Source organism: Chelmon rostratus, chromosome 20, assembly GCF_017976325.1.
Source record: "Chelmon rostratus isolate fCheRos1 chromosome 20, fCheRos1.pri, whole genome shotgun sequence".
Taxonomy (NCBI): Eukaryota; Metazoa; Chordata; class Actinopteri; order Chaetodontiformes; family Chaetodontidae; genus Chelmon; species Chelmon rostratus.
In genome coordinates, this window is record NC_055677.1 from 18,928,355 (window position 1) to 18,948,417 (window position 20,063).

Here is a 20,063-nt window from a genome sequence, read left to right on the forward strand (position 1 = left end):
CCCACACACACACACACACACACACCACAGAGACAGAGAGACAGCCTCTTATTGTCAGTCCTGCTGCATTTCATGAGGCTGAAGGTGGTTTGGGTCAGGTTTTAGGTGATCTAATAATGACACTTTTTCCTCTTTCCACAGAATAGAGACTGAATAAGATCAGGGTTTGTTCTCCTGCTCAAACACAAAGTGTCGCTTCATGTAAATGTAGTCTTGTGCCTGTTTGTGTTGTAAGTGGAACCTGTTCATGGTGTCAGATGCCTGAACACGCTGCTTACTCTTTCTGCTGGGAAGTGACTAGATTTGTGCTGCGATTGACCTCCACAAATTAATGTCAGGGATGAGAGAACTTGAGTGAACACTTGAACGAACGCGTGAAAGTGATGATTATTGCTACCAACAAAGGATGCAGCGTTTCTGAATTGTGAAAGAAAAGAAATATACGACTTTATAAGCAATTTGTCATAAATATACTAAACATTTTCTTCTTCCAGCTTCTACAATGTGTAGATCTGTTCGTCTACTTTATATCCTTTTATACTGAGAACCTTTGGATTTTTATGACTGCTGGTCTGATAAAATAGTCATCACTATGTCCAGCAACAACTTCTCTGTACCCAGAGCACAATCCAGGGTCCTGATCAAACTGGCTGTCCAGTGTTGTTAGTAGAATTCCCACTGTGAGATTAAACAGTATATCCACTAAGGCAGGGGTTTAAAGTCTGAAAGAATGGACTCCCCTTTGACAAAATCAAGAAAACTGCGCCACCAACTAGACTATCATGCGTTATCAGTTTCTCTTCAAAACTTTCCACATCCCTGTTGCTTACTGCACCTTAGGTCACATCCTGATATACTTCAACTGTTCAACACTAGAGTTAATTTCTGAGGATGCACGCAATCAACAAAGACTACAGGTGGTAGCCAGTACACCCAATTTATCGGTTCAACATTTTGGGAAATATGAAGAAGAGGATCTATATTGGTGGTTAGCGCAGAGAGGTTTGCTCCGCAAACAACAAACTGTTGCTGCTACTTTTCTTTTTGTGCGTGGATTAAAGATCCCGTCCAGACATGTTTTAAGATGTACATAAATACTATGAATAATAATTTGTGTCTGATGTAGTTTTTCCAAAAAAAACCCATCAAATATCTAAAAATCCTTGAAATGACATCTCCTCCTTCTCACTCGTTTAATGCTCCAGAATAAATTAATATGTCATATTTTACATTCCAAAGTTTAACTATTAAGACGAAGATGTCTTCTTCTCAGTGTTTGTGTACTGGAGGCTTCAAGTTGCCACATCTCACTTGTGTAAGTCGAATATCGGCTTCCAAACTAGTCGTGATGTCACAAATCATGCTCGTAGGCCCACCTCTTGAAGTGGGATTTTCAATGAGCACAGGGAAAATGTACACTTTCAGTCGATGAATGTGAAAACACAGTGAAGCCGACACATTCAACTAAAGGAACAAGAAGGAAAGGGATTTGTGTGAAGGGGGACCTCCCATATACAGATTGATGTGTTGATAGACATACAGTATTTTTTATCAACTGTTGCTTTATGAATCTAGAGATCCAGAAAACAAACTCTGTACACTTTTTTATTACAAAACACTACAGGAAAATGTTCAGTGTAAGGGCAACATCACACTGTTTAGAGGCTAAGTTGGGTGACGATGTAACGAGGGGTAAGTAACACACTACATGTAACACACTAGTAAGAAAGCAGGTTTTTTTTAAGGAACAAGTACTTTTCATATTCCTTTTTTTAAACTGCATTTCTGCTCTTTACACAAGTATTTTGGAGCAAGTAGTTGACCTTTTACTTTGCTACATTTATACATTTGTTAAAATTAGTCTGCTCGTAACTCGGGGCTTGAGTGCAGGGGTGGACGGTGTGCTAAAAGCACCTCTGCTTCAGATGCCAAGCTGCCAGCTGAAAAGGAGCACCAGCTGTCTTTTGACCACGATGCAATGATGATGGAGCAAAACCCAGAACAAGAGGATGCTTCCAGCAACAATCCTTGGCTTCATCTGGCCACACCTTTCATACCAAAATCTAAAAAAGACATCAGTTACATGAAGTGCTTGCTGTGCTGCGGAAAAAAATGTTTCTAACCTCCACAAGCACAATGAAGCAAGTTGCAAGTTTTAAATTGGTGCTTTAGATACCCTAATGTAATGCCTAAGTTTCATAAGTTTTACCCACAAGAGCTGTTTTTTCATTACTTTGCACTGGCCTGCAGATCTGTATTAAAATTAAAATGAAAAGTGAGTTGGACTTTGAGTAATTCATTAACCAGGTACGTTTTTACTTTAACTGCCTTCCAGCAGCTGACCTTCCTGCTGTGAATCAGTGAAGACCAGCGATCCAATACTGAGTGCAGAACTCACCATGAACCCAGCAGCACAGAGCGGCATAAAGCTGAACATCTAAACCTAAAGATGGGGTGTAAGTGGGGAGGATGAGATGGTCAGGGCAAACACAGAGGAGAGGGAAGATGTTTGCAAAGCAAACATACATGGCAGCATGCACTTGGTTGAAACACACACAAACAGCCACGCTCAGCACTGCAAACCAAGCTGTAGGGATGGGACTCCAGAGTAAGACTGGGAGGTGTTGGTTCTTACTTGGAGGTAAGGCTTGGTCAGTGGCAGCAGGAAAATGGTTTAGGTCATGGCTGGGTCGCAGGACTGGAAGATGGCCAACAGGAGGGGAGAAGCCTGAGCCTACAGGACATCAGAGAGACAGTACGGTATGAATTACCAAAAGGCTGGGGACACACTACACCACCTGTCAGACTAGGAAAGGACTGGACACTCGGGGTGTTGTCACACTTAAACATGTAATTCTAGCCTAGTAACCCTGGCAGTTATGTTCACACTGAATGCCAATGCAGGAACTGGTGTGCCCTTTATGTTAGCAAGGTGGGAAGTGATTGTTGAAGTCGGGGTGGTGGACAGGCCTGTAGCACCCTAGATGCATCACACATGAGAAATTATAGAATTAATATCTGCATTTTTAAAACATGACCTTTCTCTAACCTTTGCCTAAAGTGTTTTAGTTGCCTAATCATAACCATATGCTGCCACAGCACAACATTTATCTAACCTTGAAGCAGTTCGATTGATTTATTTTAGCCACAAGGGGGGCAGCGGAACAAGCTGTAAACACATCGACATAGTACCTTACCTTAGCAGCTCATAAAGTTGGTAGAATGTTTTAGCAAACAGTCGCATATCCCCACACCCAGCAGACACATTGCAACACTAGCATTCATCCGCTGTTTGGTCCCGAGCAGGTCGTGTACACCGGGTTTTTAAACCTTTTCACTGAGAACAGCTGCCTCCTGCTGCCACAAATGAGGTTGATGTGAGCACTGACACTGAAACAAAAAAACTGAAGTCGTGGGCTGAAAATCAAAACAATGAACTGAAAGAGGTGAACGCACTTTGTAAAGATGAGGAGAACTGCAGAATTAGTTCTAATTCTCTGTGTGTTCATCGCTACGAGCAACGCCTTTCACGCACAAAAAGTCATCTGACCCATTATTGATATAAAAACATTAATTAACCCAGCTTTAACCATACAGAAGTTGCATGTGCAGATATTGTTAAAAGAAATAATTTTGTGATAGGATTGGTAATTCAGATTGATCAGATGTCTCCTGCACGCCAATAACATGAGAACCAATGATCTAAAACATGAAACAATGCTCAGCTCATTCCACATCACATCATTATAAGATGTACTCTCACTGGCTACTCGCAGTCTCTTTGCAACATTTCCATCTGCTGTTAAAACACAAATTGTGCCGGATGAGGGAAACTGTGTGTTAATGCTAAATGAAGTGATGCACAACATGCTTTAAATGGAACTGCCTGGTGGAGATGTAATCCATGCAGTGCTATCGCATTAATGAGGAAGCGTTCCCCCACTGGGTACAAACATTATCACCAAGGACACTGTAGCAACTGAAAAATGAGTAGACATGAATCTACCCATGAGTACATACATCATCGCAAAAGGCAGAAACATCAATGTAAACACAGCAGGTAGAAATGTGAAGATGAGCCAGAACAGGAAGAAGCACCATCACTAAGAGTAGAAACGTCTTTAACACGGGCTGTGCTCACTTCAACACAGTCTAACAGGTTTTCATGATCTAAGGTGGAAAAACTGGAGTAATGTTGGACAGCGATGGTGGGTTCACATCAGCTACAACATGACTTCAGCCTCATGCCAAATAGCTGTAGAAGAAAAAGAAATACCTGCAGGCTGTGCAGCAACATCAGCAGCATCTTCCACACCGAGCCAGGGTAAAATGAGAATGATAACTGGCATAATTTCATCACCTGCTCGTCAGAGGTGGAAGTCACCTTCAGAAGAGGAGCTTATCAGGTTGTACATACTAAACACTGACAGCTAAGCTCAGCGCAGCTGTCGCCATCCACCTTCACCTACTTCTGACAGACAGCCTTACCCTGAAAGCTGTGCATGCCGTCTTTCTAAAGATACAGTTTTATATATTTAAATACATATACGTATAAAGTTCCGGTCAAATTTGTCAAATCTAATGTGCAAATTGCTGTCAAACTATTCCAGAAAAAAAGGTTGACATTTTATGCTACTACCTACATAACTTTTATGTATTACCATATCATACAATGATGTAGTATTGATTTGGACAAATTAAATAATTGGTTTCTTTGGAAAACCTTTGTTTGTCTGCTTCTTAAAGATGCAGCTGCAGTTTGGGGTCATTGGCGTTATCCCATGAGTGAAGCTAATCATAAATGGTAAATGGTAAATGGACTGTATTTATGTAGTGCTTTTCTAGTCTTCCGACCACTCAAAGCGCTTTATAATACAAGCCTGCATTCACCCATTCACACATGGTAGCTAGGCCACCTGCTCATTACGACCGCTCTAAGCCATCAGACAGATACGTTCCAGCTTTAGCAGTCAGGGGGGAGATGGCGTGGGGTCCCTGTCAGGTTGACAAGACAACATCACAAAGGGATGAACAACAAACTTGAAAAACAGACACAAATGATATTTGTTGGAAATATGGGTTCGAAGATCAATTCTTTACACTGGAGAAAACAGATCTTGAGGTGGTTCAATACATCAAATACTGTATTTTTGGTTTAGAGACATAAAGAATTTGGATAAGCTGATAAATATGAATAACTCGTAATAAAATAAATGGAGGTGAGGAAGAAAACTTTCTTCTTCTAATTATTATTATTCAAACTCAGCTATGTTTTTCTTTTAATTTTTGACATAATGACAGCCTGTCCTGCAATCATGTGCTGCCACCTGAGCAGAGAGCTCTTTTCGCTCCTGTTTGCCAGCAGAGCTGCGGTCCAGTAAACGCCCACAGGCTCGACACAGACTCCAACAATTTCAACCAAAAATAACACTTCCACAATGACGCTCACCCTGCACATATCTTGGAATAGCTACAACTCAGAACGTCCCACAGCATTACTCACTCACTTCCTTGTTTACTCTGCTTCATTTTGGTCTTCCACCATGTTTACGTCATGCTAAAGGAGACAGAAGACCCAAATCTGATCTTCCCTCCACCCACATTCAAAAAAGTTGCCATTTATGATTTAAAGGACTCTCAAACTCAACACAGCAGCTACAACATTTTGTAACTATTAAAAAAGTGAGATGGCATGATGTCTGGGTTACAAGCATCTCTCAAAATAAAGTCTTGCGCAAATGAAGTCTTGTTATTAAAACACCAAATACATTAAGGTCTTCCTGTAAGCACGCACGTACATAATGAACCAACAGAATCAATGAAAATCTACGACGCACACAATAATACTGAACCAGATTAGACTTAAAGTGAAGCTAAACAAATGTGTGGCCATTCTGAGAATAAGCATCTGTTTCAATATGAAAATATAAAATCCTTCAGTTGGGGTATGCTCTGGTGTGTTTTGATGGAGGAAAAAAAAAAGAGTTTGAAAGAGTACACCTGGCAGGGAGTCTGGCAGTGTGCTGATTGCTTTTCAGAGAAGGGAATTTTTTTTCTTCTGCAAATTGTGCGTTTGTGTGTCTCTGTGTGTGTGTGTGTGTTTGTGTGTGACCTACTTTTCTATCACAGTCTATAACAGTCTTCATGTAAAATGTACAAATACAGTATAAAACATGAAGCCATATCCAGTGAAAGGCCAGTCAAACAGTTTCTGCAGGCCATATGAAGCAGCTAGTCTTTTTTTTTACTGGAATTGAGTTGCTTACTTGTGCTCTTGAAGCATTTTTCATGAGGTTATTTCAATGTATTCTTTATATTTTAATTGACAAATGTTACTGGTATTCCGTTAATCACTTGTATGTAAATGAAACAAGCATCAAATGCTTCAGTATGTGTTTGTAAGCATTACCTTGCCTCCTTAAGCCATTTTCACACATGAAGTATGTAACATTTCTGACTTAATTTATCCGTTAAATGTCAAAGGCTTTCGAGCTCTTGATCGTAGGTCTCCATTAATTAACAACCTTTGCTTGCATGAGGGATGCTCTCCCAACATCTCATCTCATAGTGAATTCCTTGATACAATTTTCATCAGTGGCATTATTTATGAATGTGAATAAAGAATTCTGCTGCCTGTTCAACACAGTTTGACAGCACCCTGGCATTAAAATGAACATGAAATGAGGTTGTGACTGTCACTTCTGGTACGTTCTCAAATAAAAGCTGTGGACAGAGGCAGGTGGAGTTATTGTACCTGTACTAGGGCTGTTAAAATTGGCAGCCAAATTTCATTTGATTACTCCTTCCAAAAAAATCCCCACAGAATGAGAATATCTATTTTTGCACATTAGGTCAATAACCAATACAACGAGAAACCTGCTACTTGTACAAACCTACACCTTACAAAATAAACAAATAAAATAATATCCTCTGCTGTGTAGTTGAATTATTTAATTATTATTTAATTCTTTTCATCCCCCTGAGCATTTCCAAGTGGGAGTACTGTTACTATACTGGCCTCGCAAAGACAACCACAACAACAACCACAACCACAACCACAAACAAGCAACTACAGCAGGGGTTGGCGTCAGGGTGGAGGGGGGAGTAGGAGACAACATTAGGAAAAAGTGTGACTTTATCCAGTTATTTAGTCTATAATGGAGACATGAAAGCATTGGTGTTATTATTTTATAGCCATTACATTGTGCAATCAATATTTACTTCGTAATGATACATTACAGCAAAAACCTTGCCTAATGCCAGTTTAAGGTTGCCAGTTAATAATGATGCTTCCTTATTAAATCTTGAAAATGTGCATTATTAATTGAATTTAATAAATTGCAAAGGTTTTTTTTCTGGCATTTCTGTGAGAGTTACATGTAGAGAGACAAACAGGAAATGTTGTGAGACTGAGGGACCCCGAGCTGAAAACCAACCGAGGCTTTGCAGTTATGGGATAGACTCCTGAACCATTAGGCTCCCAGAACGGCCTACGGAAGTAATTCACATACCATCTCAAAATACATTCAAATGCTGAAGCAGAGACTCCGGCAGACAACCAATAAGAAAGTTATGTTTTATCTTACCGAAGTTGCTCCTATCGCTGGGCCCCGCCACAGCTGGCTCCCCCTGCTCTCCTCTCCTGGCCTCCCTCCACCTTCCAGTCCTCCTCTCTCCTCCTGCCCCGCCCACCTCCTGGCCCTCTGGCGAGTGGCTGGCATCGGGCACCGACTCAAAGGCGCTCTCCTCATCTTCATCTTCATCCTGGGAGGAGAACACGGTGCTGCCGGAGAGTCTGTTGCTGTCCACCGAGGAGAGGCGGGTGTGGCTACAGAAGCGGTTCCGCCCCTCGTAGCCTGAGTTGCTGTAGCACGACGTGCTGTAACAGGAAGTGCTGTAGCAGGAGGTGCTGTAGCAGGAGGTGTCGCAAAACTCACACTCGTTCTCACCTGGAGGTCTGTGGGTGCTCCCACCAACTCTTCTTCCTCCTCCATTACTGGAATCCCCCTCCTCGCTCTCCAGGCAGGAGGGGGAGATCCGTCTGATTGCTGCATGTCCTACTCCATCACCTTCCAGGAGCTGGTTCAGCTCAGAGAGGCGTTCAATGGAGAGGCTGCGGGGTAGGGAGCGACGGCAGCAGGGGCCTGGACACTCGGGGACCTGCAGGAATACACAGACAAAATGTTTAAAGGAACAATAACTTTGCCAACTGTGTCCACAATCTTAGTTAAGCATGCTAACACATGCTAATTAGCATAAAACACACAGTCCAGCTGAGGCTCATGGGAATGGCATTAGTTTTGCGGGTATTTTGTCATAAAACAAAGTGAAATTTCATTTAAACCCAGTGATGCCTCGAGGAATCAGATCACCAAAGTCAGTGGGCTTCATCATGAGAGTATCACTTCCACTTGTATTGTGCAACATATTTTTCATTCTGTAGTAACTTGAGTACAGTAATGGACTGCAAGACCATTACTAGCTGTACCTGAGAGGGAGACTGGGTTGTATCCTCCTCTTCCTCATCCTCCTGCCCCTCCTCCGCCTTGGAGGTTTTAAGTGTTGGTGATGTGGAGGTGGTATCTTGAGTGATAGTTATATTATCTCCCTCCCCAGTGTCCTCCTCCTCCTGGCTGGGAGCTCTGTTTTGGGCTGACGGGAGACTGTGGAGGAGGTGGTGAATCCGGATGTAGTGGGATCGCGGCGTCTCCGGCTCACCGCAGGCCGACGCGATCACCGTCTCCAGCTCTGACACCGGAAGGGAACAAGGGCGGTTCTTGCGCCGGGAGGGAGCATGGGAGTAGTTTGAGAAGAGGGACTGGCAGGTGCAGGGGATGCAGCTTCTTTCTCCTCCCTCTGTCACCTCCAGTGGGGCTCCCTCTGTTGTTTCTACAGGGGGCCCCTGGGATGTGATGTTTCCCTCTGTGGGGGCCTCCACAGTAGTGTCTGTTGTTACTGCTACAGGACTGTCAGTGTCTGGCTTTGGCTGTGTTTCCTCTTCAAACTCCTTTTCTACTTCTGTCACCTCCTCTTCAGCTTGTGTTACAGACTCTGCCCTCTGCTCCTCCTCTTCATCCACCTGCTGCCTCTCCTCTCTTTCTCCCTCCTCCACCCCCGGTCCACTGTTCTCCTCCTGCTGTTCGGCCAAGGCCCCCTCCTCCTGCGGCTCTGTAGACAGTGGCTCCTCCCTCACCGTGCTCTCCTCCTCCACATTTCCTTGCTCCGTCTCTGGTGTTGCCTCAGGTAGAGCAGGTTGGACCTCTTCAGGTGTGGAGGCTTCTGCCCTGGGGGCCGGTGGCGCGGAGGTCTCAGGGTCAGGAGGAGCATCCAGGGGGAGGTCAGGCATGTCTGGTCCCACACTTAGCGTGTCATCTTCAGGGGCGTGGGCAGCATGGTTTTCATTTGCTGCATTTTCCCCCTCAGGACAGGCTGCCTCTATGACCAGAGAGATCTCCTCATCATCTAAGACAAGAACATAAACAGATGTTATAAATATCCACCAAACTCACCTTTGATACTTGTGCTTTCAAATTGGGTTTTGTTGACCATATTCTTGAAAGTCACACAGAATTGTTTTTGAAAGGGTGCAAAGCTAGCATTCCACTCATACGACATTTTTGGACTCACAAGGGACGGTTAAAAAAAGATCAAATCAGCGCAGCAGAAGGAAACAAAAGGAAACAATCTAAATGCCAAAAAGTTTTTATTTTCCTACAGAGACAGGTAACTTGAGAGCAAGATCAGCAGTGTAAATGTGAACAGAGTTCTTTCAGGTCAAGGGGAGGTAGCAGGATTGATAATATCTGTCCAATGTCTGTCTGTCAGTGCTGTTCAATGGCAAGATGCCTTATGTACCTGGGTGAATAGAAGAGGTCAGCTCAAAGCGGAACTGCAGCTGGCCGCAGACATGATCTGTTGGCAACCTGCGACCCAGTGAATAGCTCACTACTCGATCCCTGCAGACGAAAGACAGTGACAGACAGAAACAGAGAGAAAGGAGTGCGTAAACTAGAAGTGCAGGGAGAGACGGGGTGACAATGGAAGAGCTGAAAATGCAGAAGCTGCTATGATATCTATTTTTATATCTAAAATCAGGTGGTCAGATAAGATTTTAACTGACTGCAGCCACTGACATCCTTCATCTCATCCGTTGTCTGAGTGGGCTTGTGTAAGGGGGAAAAACTGCCAAAGCTCCTCTACGGATTCGAGTAATCAAGCATTACAGTAATATCTGGATTGATGGCAAACACAGTCCTATTGCACTCAACTTCAAATGAGAGGAAAAAAAAACTGCATGAATGTGTATGGTGTGTGTGTTTTACCCAATGGCGTGTTTTTCCAGCAGCCTCTGGACTGGGACAGAGAGCTTCCCCAGGAAGCGCTTGATGATTGGCCGACTCTTGGCAAACTTATCCTTCACCTCGATCTCCAGGACGTCAGTGGGCAGAGACACAAAGTTAAATCTCTGGAGGAACAGACAGACACAGAGGAAAGAGCATCGTGAGGATCAGCCTGTCAGTTTTGGTGGATGTGGATGATGCTTAATATTTGACTTGGATAATAATAATAATAATAATTAACTTTTGGCACTAAACTTCAAATACAGCTAAGCTTGATAAGAATGCCATTAGTTTTGCATGTATTTGGTCATAAATTACATATGGATGGACCCAATTTGGTCTTTCCAGATTGCAGTATTGTGTGATTGTGGAATCAATGCTCTGGTTTTCCCAAATATTTCCAAAACGTTTCACCTCACTTACGGGTGGGAGATTCGGCCGAAATCTTCTTTCACGGTATGTGTAATTTTACACATACAGGAACAGTACAGATCACGGTATAGTAACTCATATAAGAAAAATTAAGAAATGGTTTAAAACAACCACACTTCATCACAGTTAATGATCTTCTTCCTTTATTTGGAACTTCCATACAAACAAAAACAACTGCCTCACATGACACCAAACTCTTCAGTTAAAACAAAAAAACTCAGGACAGTGAAACAAACTTTCTGTTTTAAGGCTTCAGATGAGAACGACTTCAATGAAACAGAGGTGCATTATCACCACCAGCTGTTGCTCTCTGGTTGCATGAGAGCGTGGTAAGCAGTACTGCTGCCCATATCACATGACCTTGCAAGAAAGCTGGATTGCTTCATCACACCCGTCCTAAATATATAGCATATAGAACATATATCAGTCACTGTAGCAGAGTAGCAGTGCATACACTGTGAATGACAGTGTGTAAATACGGCTTAAGGGATAAGCCCACGGTGGAAACAGTATTGCCTTATCTCTACTGGTGGACTCATTTCAACCATGTCATGCTATATATTGTCATTACATCCAACCCTAACCTTACTCTGTAAAACTTTTTGGAATGAGGCTAAATGTTGCTGTGGCGGCCCACTGTGGCTCAATGAAGACTAGAACAGACACACTGATAGCAGAAACACTAAATTCATAATGACAATGCTCAAGAACCTTTATTTAATGTGGATTAGTCAGATATGGTTGATACCCAATCCGCTTCCGGTCAGTACTGATAAGGGTCTTTGAAGTGAAATTTTAACTCGATGGTGGCACACAGTGAAAAGACTGTGATGATTCCAACTCAGCTGGGATGTCACATTAACTGAGATTTCAGGTGAGAAACTCTCTCCTTCAGCAGACGACTGGAAACAAACTCTGCTCATACATCCTTCTGCACAGTGAAAGTCAAACCTCACAGTCAACATGAAAAAGATGTTTTTGACTGGAGGGTTACTTTATCCAGAGCCACAATCCTTCCCCAACTTGAACCGATATCAGAAATCGGCACAATAATGCAAACAAAACGTGACGTCTTTGTGCAATGCATAATGATCGGTTTCTGTTTAAGATGTGTCATGACAAACAAAAATGTCCATCTCTTTCTAAATCTGTCTGTCTTTGGCAACTTACATCATGAATTCCTGACATGTTTCCATTTATTTACTCTCACTTGTACTTCTTCCTGCTACCTGATGGCTTCTATTATTGAAGCTACAGTATTATGCTGGATTAAAATATCTCTCCATCTTTGTACTCGTTTAATTTAGTTTTTTATTGTTCCTTCTCCAAGCCAATTAGAGATGAAATAAATGATCTCCCTCTCCTGTTCCATGCCCCCCCTCGCTCTCTCTCTCTGTCCAAGCCTCTTAAACATTGCTTCAGGACAGAACTTTAACTGTCCAAATCCTCCAAAGCATTTTCCACTCTGACCAAAATATAATTCAGACAGAAACATTGAGTGCATCTTTAAGTCTTTTGAAACATGCTTCTAAATTTCTGGCATTCAAATGATTAATGCTTCAATGAATATTGGCACTTAATTATAAGATAATAGCAGCTTTAATCCAAAAATATCCATAAGGTACAACAAAGATCCCTCTTTCCTTGTCTGTTTATCCTGACCTGTCCTTCATGACTGCTCCAAACCTTGTCTTGTTCTTATTCTTATGCAGGAAGCATATCACAACAAAGCACCGTCTGATCCTGGCTTTGATAAGTGACTGCTGGATGCTTACAATGGTTTATGCACATTATTCCCAGCCTCATGATACCTTGTGAATTGCAGGTGCGACATTGGGTTATGGCTTTAAATGGGGGGACAATTTAGTGAAACACGGCCTGTCATACCTTTAATGTGACTGACTGTGCCTTCCACTACCAAGGGATGAGAGGATGACCTGAAAAAGTGGCCTTGGCGAGCAGGAACAGACTAATTAGCAAATCGTTAGCTAAAATGTCACAATCTTCTGGGAGAAGTTCTGCAGTTTGCGGCTTCCTAACAATCAAACTAAGTTGGTGGCTTAAACAAAACTATATTGAATACAAACCAAAACTGAAAAGGGCTTGTTCCTGTCAGCGGTAGTTTCGAAGACAAATCCTTGGTGTACTCTCTGTCTGGGTTTAGAAAAGACATGGTTGTGTCATACCTCCTTTCATTAAACATGCCTGACCTTTATTGTGGAAGCAATGATGAGCTTCAGAACCTTTTGCCGGTTCACCGTTGCAACAACAATGACATAGCTGAATATGCTTTGTACATCATCTGAGAGCAGTTCCTCAGGTCATCCTTCCATCCCTTTGCAGCAGAAACCAGAGGTATAATAATATTATTCCACTTGTAGTGTGACAGGTGAAATCCCATATCATTTATTTCCCAAAAATCTGTAAGAAAACGGGCCACACCTGTAGCATACTGATAAATCTTGGTGATGGCAGTTCAGAGTAACTGAAGTCAGGCATGCATAGACATAACATGGAGAATTTTATGGCAAAAGTCTACTTCTGTGTCCATGTCTTCATTTCCAGTTCTATTTTAAGCGGCATGGCTAGCAGTGTCTTTCCACGGGCTATGAGACTCCTTAATTCATCCTCCACCCTCCACAATAAATAGTAGTTTTTGGTTCTTGTGTGTAGTATAAAGGGGATACAGTTTGTTGCGCAACCATGTGTTGTAGAATGATAAATAAATAAACCTTAAACCTTGAACTGTATGCAGGAAAAAAAAATCATTTCTTTCTTTATTTATTTATTTTATACAGTAATGCTTTCACTATTATAGTCTCTGCATATCCTGGTCTCTATGGCAATGTTTGCTTACCTTATGATGTGTTTTGACAGGGATGTTTTTTGATCAGAGGCGTTTTTCCTGCTTGCACGTCTCACACAACCGACACACTCCCATTTTAATCTCTGCAGCTGCCTGCACGGCTCTGTGCTGGCTCGCATTTCAGCTGTCTCTCACTGTGGCTTTATACTTGTCTATTTTCTCAACAATATGCATGTAAATGGAAGGTTGGTGCCCAAAAAAGACACTAAGTAAATATATTAATCTTTTTATCTTTTTTTTTTTTTATCATTTTGCAACACAGGCAGAGCCAGCTACTCACCAATTGTCATTTTCGTGATGGTTTATAGTTTTACCCATTATAGGGGGCTGGTATGTTCCTTGACTCCAGCCACAGGCATCATTTGTGCAGTTTACAACATGTCCTCACCACTTTTTGAAGAGGCTGATTATGTCCTCATCGCTTTTTAAAAGCTAAGTTTGTGAATGGCGTTCTGAAAAAAAGAACTGCTAAGAAATTAGAACGCTTTGAGAAAGCTTTATCTGCAGAAAAGATACAAACAGTAAATGAACTGCATTTATAAAGTGCTTTTCTAGTCTCACCAACCAAAGTGCTTTACAACACAAATCAGCATTCACCCATTCACACACATTCATGTGTGCACTGGTGGCAGAGGATGTCATGCAAGGTGCCACCCACTCATCTGGAGCAATAACCATTCACACACGGACGGCACAGCATCGGGAGCAAATTGGGATTCGGCTTCTTGTCCAAGGACACTTCTACATGTGGAGTGTAGGGGAACCACCGACCTCCTGGTAGACGACCAACCAACCTCTGGCACACGGCCTCCGACCGCCCCAATACACTTCAACACAATGTAACTATAGTAGGAACAAACAGGCGCTGTCCAAAAGGCTGAACTAAATGAACAAAATCCTCCTTTGGCTGATTCTAAAATGACTCAAAAACCTGCATGCCTCAATGAACTTGAGATTCGGCTGATGTGGTTCAGTCTAAGGGTCAATTTGCTCTGCCTCAGATTCTCCTCGGTCCTCTTCTCCAGTGCCTGCCTGCTCTGATTCCTCGTCCTAACTGTTTTCATTTGTCCCTTCCTGCCTGACATCAGTCCAAGCATCAACCACTGCCTGCTGCAGATCCTACAGAAAAAATGCAATGATGTATAATATAGTGCCTTATACTTTTGAAGAGTAAGATGCACTTTGTAAACTGTTACAGTATTTTGTAGTAAGTGTTTATTACATCAACCATCCATCAACACCTGCAGTTGAAACTAGCTGCTGCTGATTCTGGTTTAAAATTATGATAAACCTTTAAACCTGGACCTAATAAGTACATTATACTGTTATTGGTCATTAGATAATAGATGTGTCAGCATATACTGTAAAATTACAATACAATACATTAGATGAACTGATTAGCTAGCTAGAACAACCTCTACAACCAATCTATTTGGACTAGCTAAGAGGGTTTGCACACAGTAATATCATCGCATCTTCTCTGCTGGTTTTATGGTTGATCCTGACTCATAAACTACTGTGACCTCAAACGTTAAAAGACTGCAGCATTGAACAACAAGGCAGTTTAACTTAACATATACAGGCAAGGCTGATTCATCATCTTTGGCTAACATTATTCCTTCAGTTGTTTCTATTTTGTCATATTTTAGGGCAGTGATACCGATATTGTTGTAGCTGGGCTGACTGATATACACTGGTGCTCTCTACTGTAGATGTGATATTGGCACTGTTTGGTCGGCAAGGTGTTGCAGTGGATGTATTTTCTTATTGTCAACTGTAGTAGCTTTACGGAAGTTACGTTACTGTTGTAATGCATTACCTCCATCACTACTGCACAGCTACACTGTAAAGTTTTGTTAACTGTTGCACCAGCTTGGTTTCTTGGTGTCAACTACACTATTATGATAATTACTGCAAAATACATATTACCACCTGATACTGATCATGATTAGGAACATAATTTAACTATTCTTTAATTAATTGTAACCAACCTTTAAATATATAACAACTTAATTGCAATTAAAGCCCTTTACTGGATAAGACTGGCCATATTCTATATTGTTCTTAAAGCAAGACTACAGTATGCAACTTTTGTGGCCACTGCAGCTTTGAATGGCATTACTGGATGATAAATCAACCCTAACCCTAACTGCTTTTAAGCATTTAGTTTAAATGCTAGGCTGCTCTAACAGTAGCACACATTAAGATAAATTCAGTCAGCAATCTGACTCAGTCGTATCTGTTATACAGCAAAATTTAGAGACTCCTTTCTAACATTAACACTGGGATCAGCTGGTTACAAAATAATGAAGTATTTATCATTGCAGACTTGGACCATTTCATATTTACCTGGAGGGCCGTCCTTACAGTGATTTTATTAACATAATGCTTCAACATGGTTCGGTTGAGAACATTTCTAACGCCTGGTCTTGCAAAGACCTTTATAAAAGGTATTTTTATAGCTTCATAAATGTAGAAACAGCTGAGCATGGGGCTTTAGGGAACCTTTCTGAAACGGTTCTTTCCAGCACCAGATGGGTTCTGCTGTGGTACAGAGCAAGCCTGAAGCCTGAAGTAGCATCCCAATACGGCCCTCATATAAAAACACATGACTTTTATTTGAAAACTCCAGAGTAAAAGCTATACGATACATCATGTTTCTCTGGGCTCAAAAAATGCTTGTCTTGAGGAGATCTCAGGAGGTCTCTTTGGCTCGTCCAAAATGACTGCAGCCATGTTTTGGAATGACGGCAGCATCGGCCATAGTGAAGAGAGCTGAATCAGAGGAAATATGGTAATTTCAGTCAGAGGCTACTCATGAATTCAAGCATTGACTTGCTTTATCATGCGTGTTTTCAGCCAAACATCTTTAAGTGAAACCTAAATGACTGTGTGTGTGTGCTTGTATTCGCTGTAGCTGCTACAGTAGATTTTAACTGCTGTCCTCTGCTAACCTTGCAACTGAACTGCATTATAGTCAGTGACTCTCTGAGTATTATATGGGCTGTGTTTGGTTTTCTGATGAGGTTGTTCTTGTGATATTTAATTTGCAATCCTAACGCTGGAGGACAGATGAAAAGAGATAAAAGGGAGCATGAATGGGGGAATAACGGTGCAAGAAAAGGGAGTGAAATGAGGAAAGGAGTGCACTGGAATTTAAAAGGTGCACCTGGTTGCATGGGCTGAAATGAAAAGATCATTGTGTTGCTAAGATAGAAAAATGAGAAGAGGAGAGGTGAAAGGCTGGGCCACAGAAATCAGTGTGCAGGATGATAAAGGAGGCGCATGAAAAGGAGTTGGAGTGAATAATTTACAAGATGAGCCAGAAGGGAGCAGACAGAGCAAAAGCGCCTGGTTGTGAGTGGAGGACGGGGACAAACTCAATAAAGAGGGTGAGATTGTACAGGAGCGAGAGAAAGGAAATGTTGGGAGGAGGAAGGAGAGTGTGCTGCTGAGCGGCATAATACAATGATAATCTGCAACAAGGAGTGAAATGAAGCTGTACAGGAAGAACAGAGGACGATGGGATGGGTAGAAGAGAAACAGCAGGAATAAGGGGGGTTGAGCCTGTATTTATCATATGGAAGACGTGAGTTTTTTACTTTAGAATGCTGTTAAGAGACAGTTTATGGGTAAAAAGTTGCTTGCTAATAAAGACTAAGACAAATTTAGAGAGGAACCTACAGCAAAGTAAAGGAGTGATGTTTAAAAGCAGCTCACGGGATCATGTGGCAGGCAGAGGCAGTTTAAAGAAAACCTCCACCTCCAAAGCAGTGCCATTAAGTCTGGACACAGTCAGTCCAGAGGCCGATATATCCTGACCAAAAACAGTGGATCCTTTATTCCCATAATGCAACCTGACAGATGAACCTGACCAAACTGTCTCTTCATCAGACCCTCGCTGTCTGATAAATACCCACATCTTTCAGACTCCATGCTTCTCGTTAATAGGATTAACTGTTTAAATTAAATCAAATTTTTAGTCCCAAAGCCCAAGCTGGGATAACCCTGATGACATCACTATGACATCACCAGGATAATGTAATTTATACAACTTTAATTGACATGAAAATGGATAGCTCTCCTGTAGTGCCACTGCAGCTGAAAAGTTCCATCTTTAGCGAGCTCAGCTCTTGCTGTAAGATGTTTTCTGGAAAGTATCTACTGGTCCTTTGAGAATAAATTTGGCCGAGGAGCTGGAACAGAACTGGAGATACTGTCTTTTTTATTCCACACATTCTTCAGTTGTTCACGTTCTAAAATGTAACTTCACTGTTGACAGTTGGTAGATTGGGGTGTGTTATGATAGTAGTGTCTAATGTAGCCTGAAGCTGCAAGCCTCAAGCAGAAATGAGGAGCTGGCTACAGGGGTCTAACTCCACACCCACACATGATCCTCAACCGATGATGACCCGAGTGACATCACTTGAGGACATTCGTCAGACTGCACACAGCTCTCTCTGGAGACACAAATATTATACAACTTTTTCCACACATGCAGTAATACTCTCCTACACCAGTAAACAGTCTTTGTTTTGTAAAACTGATGCAGTTTTCCTTTAAGTTGCAGAAAGAACAGAATCAGCCAGACAGAGCAAGTATGACAGTGTGACATATGACTGTTTCAAGTAATTTAATACTGGTTAGGATATATGAAATGTGGTATAATTGTAAGTATATTGTATCACTGCATGTATTGTATGCCTGGGAATACAGAGCACCATGCTTGCCGTCGTGGTATTAGAAGGTACACAGTAGGACAAAGTGTTAGTTTTCATGCCTCTCTCTATATTAAAGGTATGGATCTTCACACAGCAATAAAGGTCATTTTTATTGAGTGATACTTTGGACTTGTACTGACATTATTATACCTTTATTACATTTATAAGGTGAAAATGTTGAGTTTTTTTGGGCCAAAGTGTCATTTGGGCTCCTGGTTGGCTGCAATTTGGCAGCCACCATTTAGATTTACTATTAAATTTCAACATTCTGTTCTGTACATCTCACACTTTGAAAATTTGCATTTTCTGTTGCATCTGCTCCAATTGCCACGAGCTGGAAAGAGCTAGGCACATGAAAACTCTGCTCAGTAACTGGAAATGATGTGCATGTGCTTTCTGAGAAATATGAGCCCAATCAGCCACATGGTGGCGCTGTAATTAAGGCCCAAAAGCTATTTTGCAAAGGCCACAACCCCAACTCTGTTAGTCCGACCGATTTGAAATTTGACACAAAAGTTCAGCTCGATGTGCTCGACAAAAAAGCCTCCAGGAAAACAAAAGTCTGCCATGATGAGCTTTCCACCATTTCAATTTAGTTGGACAAACAGTAATATGAATAGAATTTGTTGGATTTGTACTGTATTGCATGAACATGGGTTAGGACTTGTTTATGAGTTGTCCAATCATCAGAAATCTGGATACATGTCCTCAGGCCATGCTTGGGAACAGGCCTTTTGAAGAATTTTAAGCTTGACACCAAAATCATGCCTTTAGGCATGATTAAGGTCACTGGAGAGATACTGGGATACCTCCTGTACTTCCCAACTGACAAATGGCAGAACTTTGAGTGCACAATTATTGAATCGCTGCAGGTTTTGTGGTGATGATGATGATGATGGTGAAGTGTGTGATTGGTCTCACTCCTACAGAATTTAACTAGCTGAAGTGACCTTGCCCCTCACCACTTTAATCGAGCCTGCTGTTGCTCACGATAGGGCTTGAACAGTGGAATTTTCTGTCACATTTTTCTTTTTCTTTAACATTTTATTTCCTTATTTTGGTATTCTGAAACCTGCATCAAAACAAACTCCTTTATACATGCACCCTACTTGGAGAATAAAGTTTGATTATAATAGTCTAATCTTGATAATCATCTTTTTGACTAAACGTCACGAGTAGTCATGAGATTTTGTCGTCTGAGTTATGCTTATTGTTATAGAAACCATTGCAGCCAAGGTCAATGCGAAGAAGCACTTGCAAGACATTTATTAAAATACTGAAAATAGTTTTGGTCTCTCCATTATATCATGGATCCACTGCATCAGCATCCACTGATGAATCATTTATGACCTGTGTGAGGGGTAGCTGCTGTTATCACCATCCTTACCGCCAGTCACTCACTGTAGCAGGCTATTCTTGCTGCACCAATTTCCAAAATGTCCACATTTGCAGAAAAATCTAATTGCAAATATGACAATTAGGCCAGCATGTTGTACCCTGAGGCGAAGGAGAACGCTGTACAAACCCACACAGAAAAGTGATGTGATTACCTGACAGAAAACTCATGCCCAATCCAGCTGTCACTGGGACAACTGGTAGAGGGTCACAGCTTCCCTGATACAGGCTACATCTACACATGGGAGACAATCATAAGGGGGCCCTCTGGGGCTTGTCCACAACTCCTGGGCTTCATCAGCATGGCAG

The 20,063-nt window shown here is 41.8% G+C and overlaps 1 protein-coding gene across 1 annotated transcript in view; it reads right to left on the reverse strand.

Annotated features, from left to right (window-relative positions):
* Window positions 1–20,063, reverse strand: part of LOC121623843 (E3 ubiquitin-protein ligase HECW1) — a 69,770-nt gene that overhangs the window by 20,269 nt on the left and 29,438 nt on the right. Inside the window, exons 7-11 of the mRNA XM_041961327.1 lie at window positions 10,323–10,465; window positions 9,856–9,956; window positions 8,489–9,462; window positions 7,587–8,160; window positions 2,636–2,734 (exon numbers count right to left, since the gene is read on the reverse strand). Of these exons, the coding sequence (XP_041817261.1) occupies window positions 2,636–2,734; window positions 7,587–8,160; window positions 8,489–9,462; window positions 9,856–9,956; window positions 10,323–10,465 (1,891 nt within the window). The remainder of the gene's footprint in view (window positions 1–2,635; window positions 2,735–7,586; window positions 8,161–8,488; window positions 9,463–9,855; window positions 9,957–10,322; window positions 10,466–20,063) is intronic.